The 24,483-nt window shown below is 34.6% G+C and overlaps 1 protein-coding gene and 1 pseudogene across 3 annotated transcripts in view; one reads left to right on the top strand and one right to left on the bottom strand.

The window, feature by feature from the left end:
* Positions 1 to 24,483, bottom strand: part of Dmd (dystrophin) — a 1,999,854-nt gene that overhangs the window by 357,570 nt on the left and 1,617,801 nt on the right. For all 3 annotated transcript variants that reach the window (XM_090326714.1, XM_090326711.1, XM_090326710.1), the window contains 2 exons: positions 2,794 to 2,914; positions 1,909 to 2,177 (listed from right to left, as the gene is read on the bottom strand). In XM_090326714.1, the coding sequence (XP_090182840.1) occupies positions 1,909 to 2,177; positions 2,794 to 2,914 (390 nt within the window). The remainder of the gene's footprint in view (positions 1 to 1,908; positions 2,178 to 2,793; positions 2,915 to 24,483) is intronic.
* LOC150040523 (protein LLP homolog pseudogene) lies at positions 14,846 to 15,228 on the top strand (annotated as a pseudogene).

Raw genomic sequence — 24,483 nt, forward strand, 5'->3', positions numbered from 1 at the left:
GTGTTTATTATCACCAGTAAATAAATATTCAGGTTTAGGGCCATGATTTATATCTAATATAGATGTATTGGTACATAAAGACTTTTTAATGTTTACATGTTTTGTCATGATTGGGACCAGAATGAAGGTCTTAGCCAATTATGATACATGAAATAAACTTCATTTCAAGATCAAGAACAGAGAAACAAAGAAATACTGAAACTACTGAAAAGTATTGAAAATGGGTGGAGGTCATAGCTGGTATTTGAACTGTTCCACTTTATTTTTAACTACTTACTCATGATGCATACATTCTCCATTTATACTGAGTGCCTTACAAATATTCCTAGTGTAACCGACTGGCTACAAAATTGTCCTTTATGTCTGCCGGTTAGCCTTTATGCTCAACAAGTTGATTGATTTATTACCTAGTTTATTTTTTAAGGATATTGTTTATCACAAGCTTATTTTCACAGTTTTGGAGAAGACCTAAAATGCTTGTTCCTTTCCAGGTGGTGGTGGTTTATACCTGAAATTCTAGCTACTCAGGAATCTGAGATCTGAGGACTGCAATTCAAAGTCAGCCAGAGCAGAAAAGTTCAAGAGAATTTGCTTCAATGAATCACTTAAAAGAGGAGCTGTAGCTCAAGAAGTAGAATATTAGTCTTGAGCAAAAAATGTGTAGGGGGCAAACAAGCAACTCCTGTATTCAGGTCCCATGACTGACAAAAAAATCAGACCCTATACATACAGATACAAGTAGTATAAAGTGAAACATATTGAAGCTGAAATATTTTAAGAAATACACTAATTTTAGGGCCAACAAATGTTAACTATTGCTGTAATGGTGGGCATGAAGCATAGAATGTTAGGATGCAGGGAATTTAGAAGTAATAAAGTTATACTTTTACCTTTTCTTTTTATACAGTCACCAACCATTTTAAATATTCACATACTATTTTGAATATTCACATATCACTTTAATGATGAGCTGACCAATTCGATATGAAGTTGTAGGACTTGTAAAAGGAAAGATCAAGTCTCTTTCCTTCATGATGACATATGTAGCACACTATAATACTTCATAAATGTATTTTTTCCTTTTTCTAGTGCTGGGATTTGAACTCTGGGCCTCATATTCTTAATCAACCACTTTGATCAAGATTGTGCTCTACAACTTTAGCCATAACATACCTCCAGTCTGTAATTGTGTTCATTAATTGGAGATAAGATTCTCACAGATTCTTCTGCCTGGACTGGCTCCAAACTTGGATACTTTAGTTTGAATTTTATGAGTAACTAGGATTATAGATGTGAGTCACCAATGCTTAATAAACTCTTCTAAAATGAGATTCCTTGAATTGTACTGGCATAAAGGTAGAAGTTGGAAATTTACAGATGTACATTATGTTCATTCCTTCATGAACATTACTTTCTTTGGAATAAGACCATTTTAAGTGTCCAGAATATATGGGAAACAAGTATGAAAAAGCATGCTTGATGGTCTATGAATGCACAATTGAGAGCAAGTTCTACTTAGTGAAAGTTGTGTGTGTGTATGTATGGTGGACAGTTAGGTAAGACTACAAAGATAACTAATGTCTATGTTAGGCTTTGAGGGCTCAGTAAGAGTTCACCAGGCACATAAAGTGGTGGTACACAAGAAAATTTAATTTTTTAATGGAGAAGCATTTTTGTGTTTTCTGACATTAGATGAGCCCCTGGCAGCTGGCAGAATTTGACTTTATATCACTGAAGTTAAACTATAACACTATCTTCTCCTGGGAATCATCTCATGTGAATTGGTAAAAGATGTGTTGATTTTGGCCCCATTCTTAATTTTCCGGGATAAAAGCACTGCACTGAAGTTTAGATAACAATCTCTTTGGGGTCTGTCAAAGGGCTTTGGAAGAAAGCAGTAGACTGTACCTTGACTTTTTCAAGGTGATCTTGGAGAGAGTCAATGAGGAGGTCGCCCACAGGCTGCCAGGATCCCTTGATAACCTCAGCTTGGCGTAGCTTGAGATCCAGCTCATCTGTAGCCTCTTGAAGTTCCTGCAGTCTTTCGAGGGCCTCATCTATTTTTCTCTGCCATTCAGCAGAGTGCAAGTTCAATTTTTCCCACTCAGTGTTGACCTCCTCAGCTTGCCTTCGTAGGAGCCGATTGAAGTTCTGGGCTCTTTCCTCAGGAGCCAGCTCTAAATTGGCAATATGACAAGGTGTTAGGTCACATTCATGTTTGTTTGTTTTTCTGAAGCATTGTTGAAAAGGTCAGACTGGAAGAAAGGGTACAGATTAACAAGAGTACAGCCTACTGATTAATGGGTCTTTTACACTTTGGCATAAATTTTGGTACAGATCTGCATATTTAAAGTACATCTTTCTGATTGAACCTATTATGCCCTCTATCAATCAGATAATCCAACAGTCATTTGAGTTACTGAGAAAAATGTTAAGATGTACACCACAAGCTCTAATTTACTTCACTCAGATTCTTTAATGAAAAATTATCTTGTAGTGTTTGTAACAATAGAATTTCTTCTGACAGATAAACATCTTTGTTTATTATTTTCTAAATGGTCTGATAACTGATTGCTAATTGCTTTTAATGTTTATATATGAATGTGTAAATAGATATACACTTGGTGGTTTATGATTTGTTATTCTTTCCCAACATCTATGTTTAATTTGAATTGATCCTGTTTAACCTAGAAAATATGAGAGCTTTCCAGATTTGGCAGCCAGAATGGATGGGCTGTTCTGTCACCACTGATCCTTCTATCAATATGTTATTACAGTTCCACATTCAATTACCTCTGGGCTCCTGGTGGAGTTTCTCTAGTCCTTCCAAAGGCTGCTCTGTCAGAAAGATTCGCACTGTCTCCAGAGTACTCATGATTACAGGTTCTTTAGTTTTCAATTCCCTCTTGAAGGCCTGTGAAATGAGATGAAAAGAAATGCTTATTTGGTTTGTGGCATTCTTCTCAAAATTAATCCTGGGTACTCACAACTTGTTTATGAAACTCTCAAGTCAATTTCTATCTCATTATTTATAAACTGAGAGTAATAAAACAATAAAGAAGGCTAGGCTAGCTCTTTCTGTTAATGAGGAATGACTGTGTTTTTAAAGTCATTTTAAGGAGAAAGGGGATTTCAAGACAGGTGATGCCCTCTCATTAAGGTAGGAACACTTTTGTTTGTTTGACCTGACTGTGAAACTTAAAATCTAGAGCTAAAGTTATATGGTAGGTAAAAATTGTAAACCCCTAGCATGGCTAATGAAGTTTCAAATACACTAACGTAGTGGACCTCTAAAACATAATGAGAACAAAATAGAGGAACTTAGGCTCTACTGAAATAGACAATCTAGTTGGCTATCAGCAGTTAATTTTGTTAAAATGTTAAAAAGTGAATAAAATAATGTATTGGAAGTAAGATAAGAGAAAGTTTTAACACTTTTGAAAAATATCCATTACATTATACATTGGGATATCTCTGAGAAGAGCAGAAATGTTTTAAACTATTATGGGTACAGAAATTTGGGAACACCTTACTCTAAACAAATAAGTATAGAATAATAGGGACATTTAGGTGAACTGATAATTTTAATCCTTAATCTGTAGCCTTATTTGACATAGAGAATTAAGGGTAAACAAAATGTGTGATGTCTGCTTTCAAGAAGTTACTGGACCAAACCAATCATGTTGTCTTATGTCTATAATTCTAGTTAGTCAAGAGGTAGAGATCAAGATGATCGAGTCCAGGCTAGCCCAGGCATAAACGTGAGACCCTAGTTAAAAACAACAGCAACAACAAACAACAACAACCTAAAAGAAATATGGACTGGGGGAGTGTAGATCAAGGGATAGAGTGCCTGTTTAATAAGGAGGCCTTGCTTTCAAATTTTAATATGACTAAGTGAAAGAAGTCACAGCTCAGAGGCAGAACACCTGCCTGGCATGTGTGAAGCCCTGTGGGAAAATTCAAGTACTAAAGAAACAACATAAATGGTAAATGTTTGAAGCAGAATGACAAATATAAATTCGTACATAATTAAGTACTAATAAGGTATTGGGGTATGTTGTGAAGGCAAGAGGAACAGATGCTCTGAATGAATTAAAGATAGTTATTGATCCAGAGTCTGTGATGTTAAAAGTAAACATGTGAATAAAAATTAAGTGCTATGTAAATGATAATATATAATAATTAAGCATGCTTTCAACTGTCTTATTCTTAGCAATGTTGCACATTGATACTTTGTAAAATGATTCATTTTCCATAGTTATTTACAATTCAGTAGAGAAAGGAAAGGTGTTAGATCTAGAACAATGGAGTTCCCTAGGAACAATATGAGAACCCAGCCTGTGGAATGGAAAGTGATTTCTGTATTATGGGATATTCTTATGCCCTTGAAATCATACAAGGCAGGTTGACTATATGCTTTGTTTACACAGTAGGTTGATTCTACCTCTAATATATAATTTGAAATCTGCATAAATATGTCAATATGTGTGTATACTTATATTCCTATATTTTTTCATACATTTAATTTTAACAGCTTCAAGGATATCATCATTTTGCCTAGTCTTTCCATTTAGACTTGATAAGAGACAAATGCTACTGATATAAATAATTGCAAAAATGATATCTCTTATCTGTATTGACCTTCTGTGTACCAGTAATTATATGAAAGACTGGAAATACAAGTTTGAGGGCAAAGTTTCTCTTATTATATACAGTAGAAGAGTCAAACATATAAATCATTACAGTAGATTGGAGAAAGTACTGTTGATGTGCAAAACCTGAGAAAGACTTCTAAAAGAAGATGGTTATCATGCAGAATTCTAAAGCATAGATATGAGTCAAAGAACAAGGAAGAGGACATTGCAAGAAGAAGAAAGTGCAAGTACAAGATATAGCACCATATTGCATGTATCTTTAATCAATATCTTTAAGTAGGCTCATATTTCTAGAACATAAAAACACGGGAGGGAACATGTGCAGAGAAGAAGCAAGTCACTTCCAGTAGGTGGAGATTTATTAGAACTTTAAAGCAGAATTTGAGACAAGCTGTATGAAATACAGCACATCTATGGGCAGCTAAAATGTTTGAAGGACTTCTTTGTATGTAATCAGGAAGCTTTGAATGGATTTAAGCAGTAGAGTAGCACAGGCATGTGTGGGTTTCAAATACAGGTCATTAGTATTCATAGGTGTATGGATCTAAGGAAACCACTGTTGAAAAACCAGGAATGCTCAGGATGCACAGAGTTCAGTATTGTAATGTGTATGCTTGACTCATTTTTCCCATAACTCTACCCAACATCTGCTTAAGACATTCAACAAATCCCACATTTTCACTTTATCATGTAAATGAACGAATTCAACTTTTTTAGGAGTCACATTTTTACCAAATTAAGAACAGGAGAATACTCAACAACCACACACTTAACCACACTGATAAGACAGGGCTTGTGGAAAGTTTCTCTGCATCAAATTAATTGCAAAAAGCATCTGTGAGAAGTAAAAATTTTTGGCAATTTCTGGAAATGGAAAGATTTAGAAAAAATCATATTAAGTGAAGTAAGCCAGACTCAAAGGAACTTAGGCTCAATGGTTTCCCTCATTTGTCATAATCAGTAGAAACCTTGGGCTTTACTAGCAGAGATTTGCGACAGAGCAAAACCTTGATACATAAGGCCATATAGTATGAAGCTAATTGAAGGAACCTCCAGGATATTAAACAAAAGCCATATAACGAATGATTGTTGTCCTTAATGTACTATGTTATCTCTCATCTCCTTTGCTGTCCCTTGGGTATCTCATATTGTTACAGTATCTCACTTTGTTATCTGATATATTGAATTTATTTTATTTGGTTATTTGAAATTGGATAGGGAAGGGGGGAAAACCAAAATGGGGGGTGGGGGGGTGGGTAATGGGGACCAAGACATGTGAAAGGGTATCAGTGTATGTGAATTAATGCACCTTCTATCTGGCAAATATCATGTAACCCTTTTATTAATTACAATAAAAATATTAAAAAAAGATTTATTTATTTTAATGTGCTTGTCCTGGGGCTTGAAATTAGGACCGAGGCACTGTCTCTGAGCCTTTTAGCTGAAGCCTAGCATTCTTAATACTTGAGCAACAGCTCTACTGCTCACTTATTATTTTGATGGTTAATTAAAGATAAGAGTTTCACAGACTTCCTGCCTGGGCTGGTATCAGATGTGATTCTCAGACCTCACTCTTCTGAGTAGCTAGAATTACAGATGGGAATCAATGGCACCTCACAAAATTTTACATTCAATTTTTAAAACTATCTTTAAGTGGTGAAACAGATGAATTCAAGTTTGTGAATATAATGCATCTTGATCAACCATCCTTCCTATCTCACCACTTCCCTCACTTTCTTAATTTTGTAGCATACACATTGAATTTGTTATTTGATGGCATTTGATTTTACTTGGTTAAAGCCATGTGTACGAAATTCACAAATTAGACTTCCTGTAGATTTCCCCTCCCACCTTATCCATGGTTCCCCTTCCCACTGTTTTATTTATGGTAAACCATAGTCTAAAAATAATGAAAAATTTCAGAAATAAATAAAACATAAAATTTAAGTTGTGAATTGTTCTAAACAGGATAATGAAATAGTCTTCAGCCCTGCTCCCTCCTGCCTGGAATATCTCCAATATATCTGTCATAAATGCCATCTTCTCATTGGTAACTTAGGAACTCTTTTGATTTGCAGATAGACTGTTACATTACAGTGCTTTGATTCAACTAATCATTATTTAGTAATCCTTCCAAATAGCAAGAATGACAATGCAGACAATTTGTACAAACCAAAGGAAAGTCAGAAGAACATACCCTTTAAATGAATCAGTGAAAATTCTCAATTTCAGAAAAAAAATTTAAAAGCTGAGATTGCTAAAATCTATAGTTATTAATCTCTTGCTGTATATAATTCTTTAAACTTTTTTTTGCTAGTCCTGGGCTTGAGCTCAGGGCCTGAGCACTGTCCTTGGATTTCCGCAAGGCTAGAGTTCTACCATTTGAGAATGAACACCACTTCCAGCTTTTATTCTATGTATATGGTACCAAGGAATTGAACCTGGGTCTTAGGGCATGGTAGGCAAGCACTCTACCACTAGGCTAAACTCCCAGCCCTCTCTTGCTGTATATAATTTTTAAATTAAACTATCTCATAAGTATATGTGCATAGGAAACTATACAGTATGTAGAGAAGTAGGTGCTATTTAAAATTTCAAGCACTTGAGTGTCTTAGAGCCTATTCTCCATGGATATGGTGGGACTACTGTAGGAAGCATCTGAAAAGGGAAGAATTGGAATTCAAATGATCATTAGAAGCATATGCACAATCTAGTGAAATATTATGAGGCTATGATCCAGAGCCACACTACCAAGAAGAAAAAAAATAGTATATATTAGCGAAATGCTTAGAAGTTTGAGACATAAGGATTTGATGTCTTGAATGGATGGTGGAGATAAGAGAAAAAGAATGAAGGAATAAGGAGGGCTCTTAGTTTTTTAGACAGAGTAGGCTAGATACAATGAAATAAAATATGAAGAAATAAATTTTTTCATCATATGAATATTTAATTAAGGACAAAAGATGAATAATGGTAAGAGTAATGAGCTTTTGGTATTTTTATTTTTTATTTTTTTATTTTCAGGGTAATGTATAGAGGGGTTACAATCACCAGGTAGTTGTTGCATTAATTCTCACACATTTTTACCCCTTCTCATGTTTTTGTCCCCATTTCTCTCCTCCACCGCTCCCAAACATCTTGTTTTACCCCCTTCCCTTTCCTATTTCAAGTAAACAAATAAACCTATATACAATATACTAGGTAAGAAAGTCAGATACAGTAACAATATGAGATTAACCAAAGGGCAACAAAAGAGATGAGAAATAATGGTATTACATGAAGAACAACAATCAAACAATATAAAGCTCTTGTTTCCATATCCTAGAGATCCTTTCATTTAGTCTCATCCTATATGGCCTTATGTATCTAGATTTTGAGCTATTGTAATCCTCTGCTGGGAGAGTCCAGGTTTGTACTAATTAAGACAAATGAGGGAAACCCTTGAGCCTATGTTCCATTGGGTCTGGCTTACTTCACTTCATATAATTTCTTCCAAGTCGAAGAAATAAATTTCTCTGGCTTTCTCAGTGCATCTAAAAAGCTATAGCCTGCTGAGAACTTTCTCATACTGTGCAAATTAGACCTGTAGCCATTTGTCCAGTTAATTTCTCAAATTTCTGTGATCCAAGAGTGCCAAGTAGTTAAGGCGCAGAATAGGCTCATAGGTTAAGTTCCAAGTTGTCAGAAGGATTGAGTTGCTAACTATCTAGGTAATTACACTTCAAAGATTATGAAGCTCAGACCTTGGGGATATTTGTTGGTTGTAAAACTAAAGACACAGCAGGCAGCTAACTAACTCCTCAAGAAGTTAGAGTTAGACTCAGGCCCATTACGTTTCCAAGGAGAATCTTTCAGTGGTTGATGATAGCTGTTACTTTCTTCTTTATATGTAGAGAAAAAAGTCCTGCTCTCTTGCCTATGAAGTGCCCAGCAGCCACTCAGACAGGAAAATTTTCATTAACCATTAATAGGTCACTTAGGAGTATCTTCAGGTAAGGTAAATGGAGGAGGGAACATTATTGGCTGTTACTAAAAGAAATCTTTCTCTGATCCAGAATAGTTCATATGTGTGTATATGTGTAAAGTTAGTTAAAAAAGAATAGTATTAAAACTCAACATTATTTTCATAGTTTCTGGCCTTACATTGATGTCTTTGATCCATTTGGAATTGATTTTACTGCAGGATTATATATGGATCTAACTTCAGGTTGTTTTTTATTCTTTTCTTTTCAGAATGTTGATAGCCATTTTTCCAGCTCCATTTGTTGAAGACACAGTCTTTCTTTTAACCTGAATTCGACTCCCTTATTAAATATTAGGTGACTATATGTCTGTGAGTTCATTTCCAGGTCTTTTATTCTCTTCCCTTGGTCCTCAGGCCTGTTCTTCTGCCAGTAGCAAGCTGTTTATGTTACAATAGCTTTGTAATAGCGTTTGAAGTTTGGTATTGATATTCCTACAACACTGTTTTTCCTGATAAGGATTGTTGTTGCTATTTGCATATGAATTTTTTATTGCTTTCTCTATTTTGATGGATATTGTGTGAATTTGTAAATTGCTTTGGGCAGTATTGCAATTTTCACAATGTTAAATTCTCCCAATCCAGGAGGATGGAAAGTTTTCTATTTCCTTAACTCTACTTAAATTTTTTTCATATATTTATTATTGTAATTAATAGAAGGGTTACATGGTATTTGCCAGATAGATGGTGCATTAATTCCCATACATTGATACCCTTTTACATGTTTGGTCCCCATTTCCCTCCCCCACACCCCATCATCCAGAAACAAGGACATACTAAATCCACCAGCACAACAATGTTCATTGCAGCAGTATTTACCATAGCAAAGATATGGAACCAACCTAGATGTCCCTCAGTTGATGAGTGGATCAACAAGATGTGGTATATGTACACAATGGAATTCTATGCTGCTGTTAGAATGACATTTGTATTGGGTTACTTAAATTTCTTTTTTCAGATTTAATTTTTTTTCACCACAGAGGTCCTTTACATCTTTTTCTCAATGTAAGGTCAGATACAATGAAAATAAAGAAATGGGTAGAGGAAATGTGAGGGCTTCTAGGCATGGGTCAGAACTTCCTAAGGTCCAGAATCACAAGAAATCAAAGACTGGATACATGGGGCTGCATATATTCTTAAACTGAAGAGGTTCTGCATGGCAAAGGACATAGCTAACAAAATAAACAGAAATCCCACAGACGGGGGTGAATATTTTTACAAGCTATGCATCAGACAAGGGCCATCTATCTAAAATATACTCAAGAAATTAAGTCCCCCTAAAATAAACCCTCAAGGAATCAACAACCCAGGACTAAAGACTTAAGGAGAGACTTCTGAGAAGTAAGAATGGCCAATGTATATATGAAGAAACATTCAACATGTATGGCCATAAAATAAATGCAAATCAAAACAATACTGTGATTCCACCTCACCACAGATAGAATGGCCATTATCAAGGAAACTAACAATAGCAAATTCTTGTGGAAATGTAGCCATACGAGAATTCTACTACTCTCTTGATGGAAATGTGAACTTGTTCAACTACTCAGGAAAGGAATATAGAGGTTTCTCAAAAATCTAAACAGAGAGCTTCCTTATTACCCAGCAATAAGACTCCTGGACATTTATTCCATAGAATTCAAATAAGGCCACATTAAAGCTACCAATACAGCAATGCTCATTGCAGCATTATTATCAAAGCCAAGATATGGACTCAATCTAGATGCCCCTCAGTGGACAAATGGATCAAGAAAATGTGATATACATACACAATGTAATTCTACTACTCCATCAGAAAGAATGATATTGGTCCATTCATAAGGACATGGAAAGACATTGAAAAATTATGTTAAGCAGCACCAGAAAGAAATGTAGGTTGCATGGTTTCTCTCATTTGTGGTAACTAGAATGTTCCTGCAAGTCTACAAGTAAACACACTGGATGGTAAAACAAACACTGGGATATGATTAATTATACAGGTCTCTAGACATTCACATAGTGAGTCCAAAGGAGGACATTCATCAGAGAGGATCACAAAGGGTCAAAAGGTATGTGTGTCTGATAATATGAAAAATATAACCTCCAGTGCTCCTGGATTGGAAGAATTAACATCGTGAAAATGGCAATCCTGTCAAGAGCTATCTACAAATTCAGTGCAATACCCATCAATATCCCAATGTCATTCTTTAAGGAAATAGAGGAAGTAATCCAAAATTTCATATGGAATAACAAAAGACCCCCATATACCAAAAACAATTCTTAGCAGAAAAAACATCACAGATGATAACCCACAGACCTATGGCCAAAAAAAATAGAATAGAATAGAATGGAAAAAAGACAGCTTCTTCAAAAAGTTGTGCTGGAAGAATTGGTTAAGCACCTGCAAAAAACTAAAATTGGACCCTTCCATGTCACCCTGCACCAGGATTAATTCCAAATGTATTAAAGATCTTGATGTAAAAGCAGATATCATGAAAACATTACAAGAAGGAATTAGAGATACACTAGGTCTCCTTGGCACAGGTTGAAATTTTCTTAATAAATAACCAGAAACACAACAAATTAAAGAAAGTTTGGACAAGTGGGTGTGTACTAAACTGTAGAGCTTTTGTATAGCAAAGGACATAGCTAGCAAGTTAAATAGAAAGTCCACAGAGTGGGAAAAGATCTTCACTAGCCATGCAACAAAGACCTCATATCTAAAATATATGTATAGCTAAAAAGAAGTGAATCTCTCTCTCCAACCCAAATCTTCAAAGAAACAACTATCCTATTAAAAGACGGGCTAAAGACTTAAAAAGAGACTTCTCTGAAGAGGAAAGAAGAAAGGCCTACAATCACATGAGGAAATGCTCAACATCTCTGGCCATAGAAGAAATGCAAATCCAAACAACTTTGAGATTCCACTTCAGTTCAGTTAGAATGGCCAGGATCAAGAAATCTAATAACAGATGCTGGCTGGGATGTGGCCAGGAGGGATCACTACTACACTGTTGGTGGGAGTGTAAACTCGTTCAACCACTATGGAAAGCAGTATTGCGATTCCTCAAAAGACTAAGCATAGAGATCCCCTATAATCCAACAATTCCACTCCTTGGCATTTACCCAGTCGTCCAGAAACAAGGACATACTAGATCCACTAGCACAATGACGTTCATTGCAGCACTAGTTACCATAGCAAAGATATGGAACCAACCCAGATACCCCTCAGTAGATGTTTGGATCAAGAAGATGTGCTTATACATAATGGAATTTTATGCTGCCATCAGAAAGAATGGCATCACCCCATTTGTAAGGAAGTAGAAAGACTTGGAAAAAAATCATATTAAGTGAAGTAAGCCAGACCCAAAGGAATATAGGCTCAGTGGTTTCCCTCATTTGTCATAATTAGTATACATCTAGGACTCTCCTAGCAGAGGATTGCAATAGCTGAAAACCTAGGTACATAAGGTCATATAGGATGTGACTAAATGAAAAGATCTCCAGGATATGGAAATAAGAGCTTTATCTTGTGTGATGGTTGTTTTTAATGTACTATGTTATTTCTCTTCTCATTTGTTGTTCTTTAGTTAATCTCATATTGTTACTGTATCTGACTTTGTTGCCTGGTATATTATATACAGGTTTGTTTGTTTATTTGAAATAGGAAAAGGAAGGGGTGAAATCAAGTTGATTGGGAGGGGGAAAAGGGGTAATGGGGACCAAAAACATGAAAAGGGGTATCAGTATGTGAGAAGCAATGCACCTACTATCTGACAAATATAACTGCAACCCCTCTGTAAATTACCCCAATAACAAAAAAATAAAATAAAAAAGGAAAATATTTACTGAAACTAATGCCAAGAAATAGAAGAGATTTATATTGTTGTTGCTCCTGTTTTTGCTATCTTTTCCTTTTGTCTTTGTTAATTTATTTGTCTTTTGGAAAGTAAGGGTATATAGACAAGGTGTGAGACAAGATAGTTAAATATATTAGTGTTATTCACTAGACACTATGTTGAAAATAACTATACAACTTATAGGTGGGGATGGAAAGGCAAAACTTGAGACAGTGAGGGAAGGGTGATATTGTCCAAAAAGAAATGTACTTTTTACTTGACTTAAGTAACTCTTAACCATATGTATATCACCTTTAAAATAATAGTGAAATATATTGTAAAAACAAAAAATAAACCAACACTAAGATAACAGTGAGAGTCTGTAGAAGAAATAGAGTAAGGAAAAATCATATTAATGAAGTAAGCCAGACTCAAAGGAACATAGGCTCAATTGTTTACCTCATTTGTTGTAATCAGTAGAAACCTTGGGCTCTCCTAGCAGTGATTTACAATAGAACAAAATCTAGATACATAAGGACATATAGTATGATGCTAAATGTAATGACCTCCAGGATATAGAAACAAAAGCCATATAAAGAGTGATTGTTGTCCTTAATGTACTATGTTATCTCTCATCTCTTTTGCTGTTCCTTGGTTATCTCATATTGTTACACTATTTCACCCTGTTATCTCATATTGGGTAGTTGAAATAGGATAGGGAAGGGGAGAAATCAAGATGAGTGGGGGGAGGGGGGAGGGAAATGGGGACCATGGCATGAGAAAGGGTATCAATATTTGTGAAGTAATGTACCTTCTATCTGGTGAATATAATGTAACCCTTCTATTAATTACAATAAAAATATATGAAAAAATAGAATAAGGAGTTGTGATATATTCAGCTTGGAATGGAAACATTCCTTCCATGAGGAAATAATATATACATATGTTTAGGGAGAATAAAATGAAATTTAGGAGTCATTTTCTCATTTAGCTAATATACATTGACTGACTCCATAAAACATTTAATGAGCAGACAGTAAAACAGGATGACACAAGAGACCAGAAAGGGATGGATAGTAAAGAGGTCAAGGGAAACGAGGGGTACATACTATAGCAGACAGAGGGAAACTTTCAAGAGTAGGAAGGTGACAAAGAGCATATAACCAAAATATATAGATTGCCAGACTGACACTGTAGCGTGCTCATCAGAGTGTAAGACAGAAATTTCAGTGAACGGTAGTAGTTTCAGAAAAGTTAATTCAGAAAGGAATAGGAGAAGAGAGATTAGCTACTTCCAGTAAAAAAAAATATTTAATCAATCTTTGTTTTTTTAAAAAATTTATTTAATTTACTTTTTTTTGCCAGTCCTCGGCTTGGGCTCAGGGCCTTGGGTTTTCTCAAGACTAGAGCTCTGCCACTTGAGCCACACCTTCACTTCTGGCTTTTTTCTGTGTATGTAGTACCGAGGAATTGAACCCAGGCCTTCGTGCATGCTAGGCAAGCACTCTACCACTAGGCCAAACTCCCGTCCCCTGTTTTTATTTATTTATTTTTAGTTTTTATATTCTGAGAAGAGAAAGAAAAATATAGGACAAGAAAATGAGAGAATCATAAAGCAAAAGCCAAAGATGTTCTTTTTGGATAAGAATGATTTGAAAACCAATATGTTTGGTCATGCAAGCAGAAAAAGACATGTTAAAGATCTGAACAGGAGAACGTGGAGATAACAGTTAGAGCAGGGTGTGTTAAATAGGAAATGGATGATGCAGTTCCATTGTTATAATGACAGTAAATAATTCAAGGCTAAGGGCCATCCATTGTGAAGCACTACTTGTTTGCCCTTCCAATTGTTGCCAAGGATTTAGTTCCACCACAGCTGCACAGTTCATTTCTTAAATATGAGTCATTGAAGATTAAAATGGGTCTGAAGAAAAGACAAAGGAATTTCTGTCATTACAAAGACATAAGCACCATTATTTTCACATCATTGCTTGAAATTAAGAAAAGAAAGGATATGGAAGAGAGGGTAAAGAATATCCTTGGAATTTAGAAAGAATTAGACTAAATGCAAAAAAAGGATGAAAAAGGAAATCATTAGCCATAGAAAATGAGAGAATAAAGAAAATGATAATGTTTCTTATTACATGGAAAGACTATAAATAGTACTATATCATTTTAAATACAGTTACATAGAAAGTTATTCTGCATTTATTCATGTAGGAAATAGTATCTATTAGGAACCAAATACTGTTCTAGAAAATGGATGTCATTGTTTTCATAGGATAGAGTTCAGAGATGAAATTATACATATTTAACAAGATTCTGGAGGTGTAGGCTCTCTCTGGTGAAACGTGGCTAAAAGTTTACGGAGTAAGTGGAAAAGAAAAATGCGTGCTGAGAAGAGAAAGAAGAATGCCCCAAAGGAGCTCAACAGACTTAAAAGTATTCTCAAAATCAGTGGTGATGTTATAATGAAAGATGTTCAAGAAATATCAACTTTGGTGGAACCCAAATATTGTCAAGATAAAAAATGGATTGTGTGGAGAAGGATGAAAATGATGACATGAAGATGGAGATTGAAATTAAGAGAAACAAAAAGACTCTTTTAGACCAGCATGGACAGTACCCAGTATGGATGAACCAGAGATTGAGAAAACGGCCGAAGGCAAAGCCAGAAAAAGGAAAGAGAAAAAAATACAAATCAAAATTAGCAAAGGGTCTGGTCTGGTAGCCTCTTAAAAACTTGAAAATGTCAATGGGACAGATGTTAAAATGTGTACATTCATTTCGTGGAGTGAAAATGATTGGTTTTCATCTGGGCTTATTGTTTTCTGCCTAAACCCTCAAAATAACTTGTTGAATTTCCTTTGATGAGTCAAAGCTGTACTGATGTTTTAATTGAATGCTTTCCAGTGTCCAGGTATTCTAAGACATTACAGTTTTGACAATTGACTGTTAACATAAGATAAAACATGTTATATGGTTGTACTGACTGTGCTCATATATTTGAAAAGGTATTAAAATATTGAAAATTATGATACCAGATGTTATAAACAACACTTTCTTGGTGTTTTTAATTTGTATATTTGGAATAAAAATATTTTCTGTGTAGAAAAAAGAAGATTCTGCATTAAAATAATAGAAGATCAAACATTTAATATGTAATAACTTATTGTAAATTGCCCATTGCAATATAGCTATTACATTTTAAAATACTTTTGAACAAAAATAATAACATTCACTATCAAGAGCCTTGATATTTTCATAATACGTGACTTTTTAAAATATTTTTTATTGTAATTAATAAAAGGGTTACATGATATTTGCCAGATAGAAGGTGCATTAATTCACACACATTGATACCCTTTCACATGTCTTGGTACCCATTACCCCCCACACACACCCCCATCTTGGTTTTCCCCCCTTCCCTATCAAATTTCAAATAACCAAATACAAATAAATTCAATATATCAGATAACAAAGTGAGATACTGTAACAATATGAGATACCCAAGGGACAGCAAAGGAGATGAGAAATAACATAGTACATTAAGGACAACAGTCATTCGTTATACGGCTTTTGTTTCAATATCCTGGAGGTCCTTTCAATTAGCTTCATACTATATGGCCTTATGTATCAAGGTTTTGCTCTATTGCAGATCTCTGCTAGTAGAGCCCAAGGTTTCTACCAATTATGACAAATGAGGGAAACCATCGAGCCTAAGTTCCTTTGAGTCTGGCTTAATACGTGACTTTTTTAAAGACTATTTGAAGGAAGTTTTGGCAAATATATACTCATACAACATTGATTTTTCTCATAAGTATGTTTATTATTTAAATTGGACAAGTTGGTACATTTATGTATGGAAATAGAAAGGTGTCAGATGTACAGACCTTCTCCCATACATATACTGAATATATCTTTACAAAATTTTGATATGTATATTAAAGTATTTCTTTTTTAATTTTTTATTGTGATTAATAGAAGGGTTACATTATATTCACCAGATAAAAGTGCATAACTTCACAAACATTGATACTCTTTCTCATGACATGGTCTTGTTCATATTTCTTTGATTACATTGGTTTTTCTTTAGAATTTGCATCAACTTAATTCTCAGAGCCAACCCCTAGCATTGCAACCTATTGTAGGAATCATATTACTTCTTAAATTCATCCTCAACAATAAATTCTGAGTTGCAAAGGAAGATGTACGGTTTGTACCTGTCTGTAAGGCTTTGTCACAAATTTGAAAAAATCTCAGATACCTAATGTCTTTATTACAGACAAAATAGATGATATTTAAAAACAAACACATCTTTAGGGCTGAGTTGTGTTTCAAATGGTAAAATACTTGTGCAAATCTCTGAATTCAAACCTCAGTACTTCAATATAAAACAAATCACCAAGCAAAACAAAACCCAAACCACATCCTCTTACCCATATGCTCCTCTTTACTTTTCTAAGATAGCTAGATTTGGGACTTCACAATAGTATTTGGAAGAATTAGAAGCAATTACTAAAAATTTAGAATACCATCATTAAGATAATGTTGTGCAAAGGAGAACAAATTAGGCATACTAAATGGATGCCTTTAGGTTCTTAAGGTTTACAAAATATACTACCTTGGAGAATGCTCCTACAATATTTTGGCAGTGTCAAATCTTAAGGTCAAGCCATTTATCCTAAAGGTTAAATGATTGGATTCAGAGTACTTATATATCTCAAGTACTTGTCAATTGGCCAACTATGTTTTCTACCTCCACACATGAATGTATTCATTTCTGGCTGATGATTCATTCACAGCTATTTATTTTGAACCTATTATGTGTAAGGTAGGGAAAATGTAAGAAACTGATTATTGTCCCAAAATAATAAGTAGTTTGGTTAAGGAGGTATATTTGTGGTATGGTTTATGGTTTTATTATATCAATGCAAATTGAAGTATATAAGGCCAGTGGTTGATTACATAATTCAATCCCAGTCTTGACAAAGCCATGATGGAAATGTGTGATCAAAAACTAAAATTCCCTCAGTTATAATTTGAAACCATATATGTGAAAAATACTCATGGTCATGAAGAATTATTTTTCTGCCCCTGTTGCTTCCAAGGCATAAAAGATAAATAAGCCAAGCATGGTGGCTCATGCCTGTAATCTTTGCTACTCAGGAGGCTGAGATCTGTCTGAGGATTGCGGTTCAAATCCACCCAGGCAGTAAAGTCCTAGAGACTCTTTTTTGGGGGGGGGGTGTCATGGGGCTTGAACTCTGGCCTGGACGCTGTCCCTGAGCTCTTCAGCTCAATGCTATGGCTCTACCCTTGAGCCATAGCCCCACTTCCCATTTTCTAGTGATTAATTGGAGCTAAGAGTGTCTCAGCTTTGTATTGCTGGGGCTGGGATCCTTAATCTCAGCCTCCAGAGTAGCTAGAATCTAGAGATTCTTATCTACAATTAACCACTAGAAAACTGGAACTGGTGCTATGGCTCAAGAGGCAGGGCAGTAGCCTTGAGCTGAAGAGTTCAGGGACAGTGCCCAGGTCCAGAGTTCAAGCCCCACATGACCAAAAAAAAAGATAAATAAAAGAAATACCTAGTAATTCCAGAAATGAAACTTTCTCAGAATCACATATGAGGGGGGATTAAAAGGTGAGATATTGACTTGCTAGCAGTTTATCAGAGTAGGCAGGCTCTGGGCTCAGGTACTGACAATGCAGGGAGAAAAACTACTTTTTTTGCCTATAGACAGGGGAAGTACGGTCATATTGTGACAAATGGAAATAAAAGTCTTTGCTTTTCAAAATACAGATATTTTCCTATCATGTACAATATTCTTAGATTGAAATTTTATCTATAGTCCCGTTGAAGCAGCAAAGTTCTGTTTGTGTTATTCAGACTGAACTGATAGAAAATAACTATATAATTCTTATATTAAGAAGAATAACTTGATAGAATGATCTCAGATTGTCTGAGTGATGAAATGAATATAATCCTGAATAGGAGGAGCTCTGGGATTTATGTCTGGCTTGGGCCAGAAATTGGCAACAGAGATCTTATGACGGTCTTCCTGAGTATTTTTTACCCTAACTTGAAAAATATCCCGTTGTATATCACTTGATCTACATTTTAACATCCCATTCCAGTACTCTATTGTCAATACATTTAGATTGTTAACCAGCCATAGGCTTTTACATGCTTGTTGTATTAAACAGTCTCTGCTAAGCATCAGTGCTAATGATAAAAAATGTATCTAGAGCTTGACTATACTCCATAAATATTGTTGAATAAAATGGAATTTCCAAAGTTGGGTGCTGGTGGCCTATACCTGGAATCCTAGCTACTAGGGAGGCTGAGATCTGAGGATTGTGGATCAAAGCCAGTCCAGGCACAAAAGTCCTTGAGACTCAAGTTCATTTAACCACCAGAAGACCAGAAGTGGTGCTATGGCTCCAGTGGTAGAGTGCTAGCTTTGAGCTGTAGAGCTCAGGTCAGTGCTCAGTCCTAGAGTTCAAGCCCTACAACCAACAACAACATCTCAACAACAACAAAAATAAAACTCAACATTCAGTTAGAACGAAAAAAAAGACTGTGTAAAAGAAGGTCAAGTTTATTTAGATTGGAAGAATGTTTGTAGATAAAAACTTTATATCATGAGTCATTGGAGAAAAAATAATGGTGTGAGTTGATACAAATAAATGTTTTACTGGACCTATTCTGGACCTTCAGATCCAAACCTGAATGTAACTTCTGTGTTATTGGCTGGAATTTCCTTAAGAGGTGGATTGATTAGCTCTGTTCTTTTCAAGTTTGTTGTTTGTGAAACTTGTTTACTTGTAAACATTCACTGGTTTGATACTTTAAACCACTGGTTGTAGCTTTTCCTCTTTTGTAACATTAGCTAGATAAGAACACATTAGGCTAACTCCAACATTTATAATTATTCAGCAGTTCTATTTGGTCACCAAATGGTTATGGATCAGGCATAGGCAAGGAAATGAACACAGTCACAACTATAATTTGATTCATAGTTAATATATTTGTCATCCAATCTATTCTAATTTCTTCCTTGTCTGTATATCTCCTATGTATTTTTATGTCTGATAAGTTAGTTGTTGACTACATTCCATTTTAATCATTTAAAAAGCTATCATATTAATTGAGTTTCAAACACATGGCTTATCAAATGATGCCACAACTATGATGAGACAACTAACATTAGAATAATTATTAATTGGGTATATGGGCTAAAAAAAGAAGTCAACATCATTGTTTTTCATTGTGGTAAAAATGCTTAACATGAAATTTAACCTCTAATACATTTTTAAGTGTATACATTCGGTATCATTAACTGCAGGCTTGTTGATCTCTAGAAGCTACTCATATTTCATGATCCAAAATTTCTATCCAGTACGTAACAATTCTCCTCACTATTTTACTTCTTTTTTCTATTGGTTTTACTTTAGAATCATTTAAAAATTAGAAGAAAAACTTATTTTTACTCTACTACAAATATGTAAAGAGATTGAGATATCAGATCCATTGATTCAACATGTACAATGGGATTTATCTATAAGTGAGATTAAATCATATTGAAACAAAATTGGAAAATAAATGGACATATTTTAATCCTTCAATTGTTTTATTTAAATTGAATTATACTAGAGAGAAAAGAATTCTTTTGAGTGTTTTGGAAAATATTTTTACAACTTTTTGTCTCAATTTGCTTTTCTGGATGTAATTTGAAATGAAAAGTTATGTTGTTTGGATCAAGGGCATGGGCTAGAATAGAGTTCAGTCTGCTCACAGGAATAGTCAGGCTCACAGAGCATCTTGAACAGCTGTTAAACTCTTGGTCCTGAGGCTGGGCCAGCTTCCAAGTGGAGAAGTTGCTTCCTATTGACAATAAAAGTTACTGAGTTCTTAACTGGCCTTGAAAAATCACTGGGGAGAAGTCAGTGTGTTCCCATGGCCATGTAAGGAATTTGTTTTAGGTCAGTGATCCTTAAATTCTGGAAGTTTCTTCTGAAGTAATAGTACAAATTAACACATTATTTGAAAATCATGTAACAAATGAACTTCCAAACATTTTCAAGGCACTCAGCTGAAATTTGAAGCTGTCAACTATGACTTGTAAATTTCTGAATCATATCATTTTTCTAGTTTTTTCAAAATAATCCAAAATTGGATTCCTTGGTTCACTGCAAGTATACATCTTCACACATGATCATTTTAGAGTCCTTCTCATCTACATAAATGCCACCATGAATTTCCTATTCAGTGAAGATGTAGACTTCAGAGTCAGACTAGATTCTTCTCTTTCCCTTGCATTCCACATTCCATCTCTATTAAGTTCTATCAGGTCAACCTTCAAAATATAGCTGGAATCTTTTTTGCTATCTCTCCATGCCAGCCTAAATCATCATAATTTACTTTCTAGATGCTGCTGCCACCCTTCTTTCTCTGAGCTTTAAGTTTTGCCTTTCCTAATCAACTTTCCATACAGCAGCTGGAGTGAACTTGTGTATACATAAATCAGGTCGCATCATGCCTGCTGAGAGCCTTTCAGTAATGTCTCACTGCACACAGAAGAAAATCCACCCCTAAGCTATGGTCTACAAGCTGTTCATTATCTGCCCTTTATCTCCCTCCACAATCTAGTATAGTCTTCTAATCTTTTTCCCTGAGAAATACTACTTGACGTCTCCAAAAATGTTACTGCATCTAAGCTATGAATGTGTTCCTTTTTTAACAGAATAATATTTACTCAAGGTATTTCCTTGGTTAATTTACTTACGCCAAACTTTATTCCTATCCCTACTGTGTTTATTTTATATTTTTTCTTCATAGAAGTTGCCAATGATTGATATTTAAATATGCCAACTTAACTACATCACTATGTCGAACTCTCACTAAATTTGGACATCCATCTGGGCAAGGAATCATGTTTTTTGCTATGGCCAAAGGTAGGTGAGCACAGAATACATGTTCAAATAAATAGTTCCGCAAGGAACCATGATTTCTAGGAATCTTTGTTATAATCTTGCTTTTCAAAAATAAAAATTTGGGGAAATGTATGTAGTGAAAGTTCAAGGGTCTATTGGTAATTAAATGAATAACATGTATAAAATACTCTGTACAGGAAAAGCACAATACAAGTATTACTTAAAAATATTTGTGATATCATAATATTGTGACAATAGAGAATGCAATTTGCAGATAGCCTACATTTTATATTATACTCATTAAAGAAGGACAAGTCCTATATGACTCCATTCTTACATTCTGATGATATAGCCAGTTTTCAGTACATTTTCACAAATGCCTGGAAATGTAGTTTTAAAAATAAGTTTCAAGTCTTTTTTATTCAGCATGCCTAAATATGACTGCATAGATTGTCACAGTTATATGAACATAGTTTCCTTCATTACAGATGAAGAATAGATAAAAAAAAGATGTTGATTTCTTCCAATATAGCTGGCAAGATATCTCAGGATAGAAAAAACTAAAGGTAAACTTTACAGGGAAACCAAACACTTTAGAAATCCCCAAATAACATGTTTTTAGTGTGTAAATGAAATACTTATGTTACAAACTTTGTCATCTTTCAGAGGACATTTTTGTCAACACAGATCTGACTTAAAACTTAACATTCTCAAATGGTATCCAAAGAGATTTTCTAATTTTGTGTAAATAAAATACAGAAAACTCCTCCGTCTGATATACACTAAGAGTATAGTCAAAGGTAATCTGCCAGCATTGATAATATAATTATTCCAAATAAATGTGTAATTTACAATGTGATTTTGGGATATTTTTTTTGAATTTTGAACCTCTACCTCACTTTTTGGTGACTTGTGAATAAATCAAATGTGCATAATATATGACCTAACAAATGAACAAGTAAACTACTTTATTCAAGCATTTTCATTTATCAACAGCATCCAAACAATAATGGCTTTCTGTCTGGTGTTTTAATAATGCATGTATTGATTATTGCCATCCAAATTGTAACGAGAAAATCTGTGGAAACTTTGAAGGTATCCTTAATGGTCTCTGGAGAAGGGATTACAGAGATTTTTAAATTGAAAGATGAAAATCCTACAATAAACATTTTCATTAGTAAAAGTGCAAACAGAAAGTCATTACCTACAGTGTTTTTATAATCAAGACCTAATCTCCATTTGGATTTTGGATAGCAAGAAAGGAATTAAATAAACTCATGGTTTATTGCAGTTCTCCTTAGAAATTCTCCACTATTATTTGCCTCCTTTAAGACTCTCTCTGGGTTAATCACAGGAGTAGAGATGTAATAAATATCACTTTAGTGACTGCTCAAGTAAAACAAAGGAAGTCAGTTTCAACAATATATCTGGACTAGAATAATATACAGTAATTGAAAACAAGTCAGTCTAGTGAGGCAAGTAATGAGGAACTGTAAAAGCCAGGATAATGTATTCAAAAGATATAAAAATTGGTCATTGTATATTTGCCAAGGCACATCTGAGCTTTATTTATAACACTTCACCACATACAAAGCATTATTTTATTAATTAATCTTGAGAGCCATTTATTGATTAATCTTGAGAGCCAATGGCTCTCTTCCATGGGTGGGGCAATTGCATTGAGGAATGAGACCACAGTCTCAACTACCTATGTGAACTATATAGGAACAGAATACTTATTTACCTATTGGAAAAGCATATACTTCTCCATCAAAACAACTGAGACATTATGCTTCAAAATTCTACCATTAGTGTGAAATGGTATGCAAACAAAATATTGATGACATGTTTTTAAACATCCTGAGTTATATAAAAATTAAGGAAAAGATTGAAACATGCTATTATAGTTTCCACTTTGGCTATTTCCATAAAATATTTTTCCATAAAAAGTTGCAGCTAAGGGATTTACTAATTTATGACAGGTAGTATACAGATGATAGTTTAAAAAGTGACAGTGAAATACATCAGAAGTAGTTCATGATCACAAGTGACCAATCTTGTTACCAAGCATTCTATATAAACAGAAAGGGAATTTTAAAAAAGAGCCAAACAATTTATGATCTTTGAAAGAGGACAAAGTAAATATAAGATCTAATAAAAATAAAACACAAAAGCTGTCAATGAGTAAATATTGACAGAGTTTTATAGCAATTGTGTTTCATTTTGCTCTTCCTAATTGAGTTTCGAAGGTCCAATATGTAGATTCAGTTTCAGGGACATTTTTTGTTCGTTTTTTTTTCATAGGCAACAAGTGTGTCACTAACTATGCAGCCTTTGCATTATAATTCTAAAAAGGCCACTGCATAAATATGACAACACTGAGTTGGTTAGGAGACTGACTGTTCTCTCATTTATATGCAGGAATGAAGATCTTTGAGGAAGGAGAGAGTTTTGTGTTAAAGAATATTTCATAAGATACCAAGGAAAGCTCATAAAAGCATTGGACCAATCTATTAACAAAAATAACATGCATGGAAACAATTTTACAAAAGGATGCTTAGCTGATAATAATCAAAAATAAGTCCTATAAAGAGGATGCAATTTTATTTTCCTGCTCTTGTTCTTGAAAATCTACAAAGCAAGCAAGTTTCTTCTAGGTGTTTTGTTTCTTCCTTCTTCCTGGTGTCCTTTCCTCTCTCCCTGATGTTTTTGAGACAAGGTCTCCCTGTGTTTTTCAAGATGACCTCAAATTCATCTTTCTACCCCAGTCTTTTGCTCTCAGCTCTCTTTTCTTCCTTGATTCCTTTCTTGTCAATCCATTATGTCTGCCATGTATTTTATAAAACAGTAAGTATAAAGATGTCAACTTGCTCTCTCACAAAATGTTTCCCAGAGTGCATACACAAGTTTTCAAAAAATAGTAAGGTATAGAAAGAAAAGTAGACGGTATCAGAAATATACACATTTGGAAAAAGCTTGTGTGATGTTTGAGGTAAGACCTAGAGGATTAGTATAAGATATTAACCTGACTATTATGATGGGGTAA

This window comes from Megascapheus bottae, chromosome X (genome assembly GCF_031878675.1).
Source record: "Megascapheus bottae isolate mThoBot1 chromosome X, mThoBot2.hap1, whole genome shotgun sequence".
NCBI classification, from domain to species: Eukaryota; Metazoa; Chordata; class Mammalia; order Rodentia; family Geomyidae; genus Megascapheus; species Megascapheus bottae.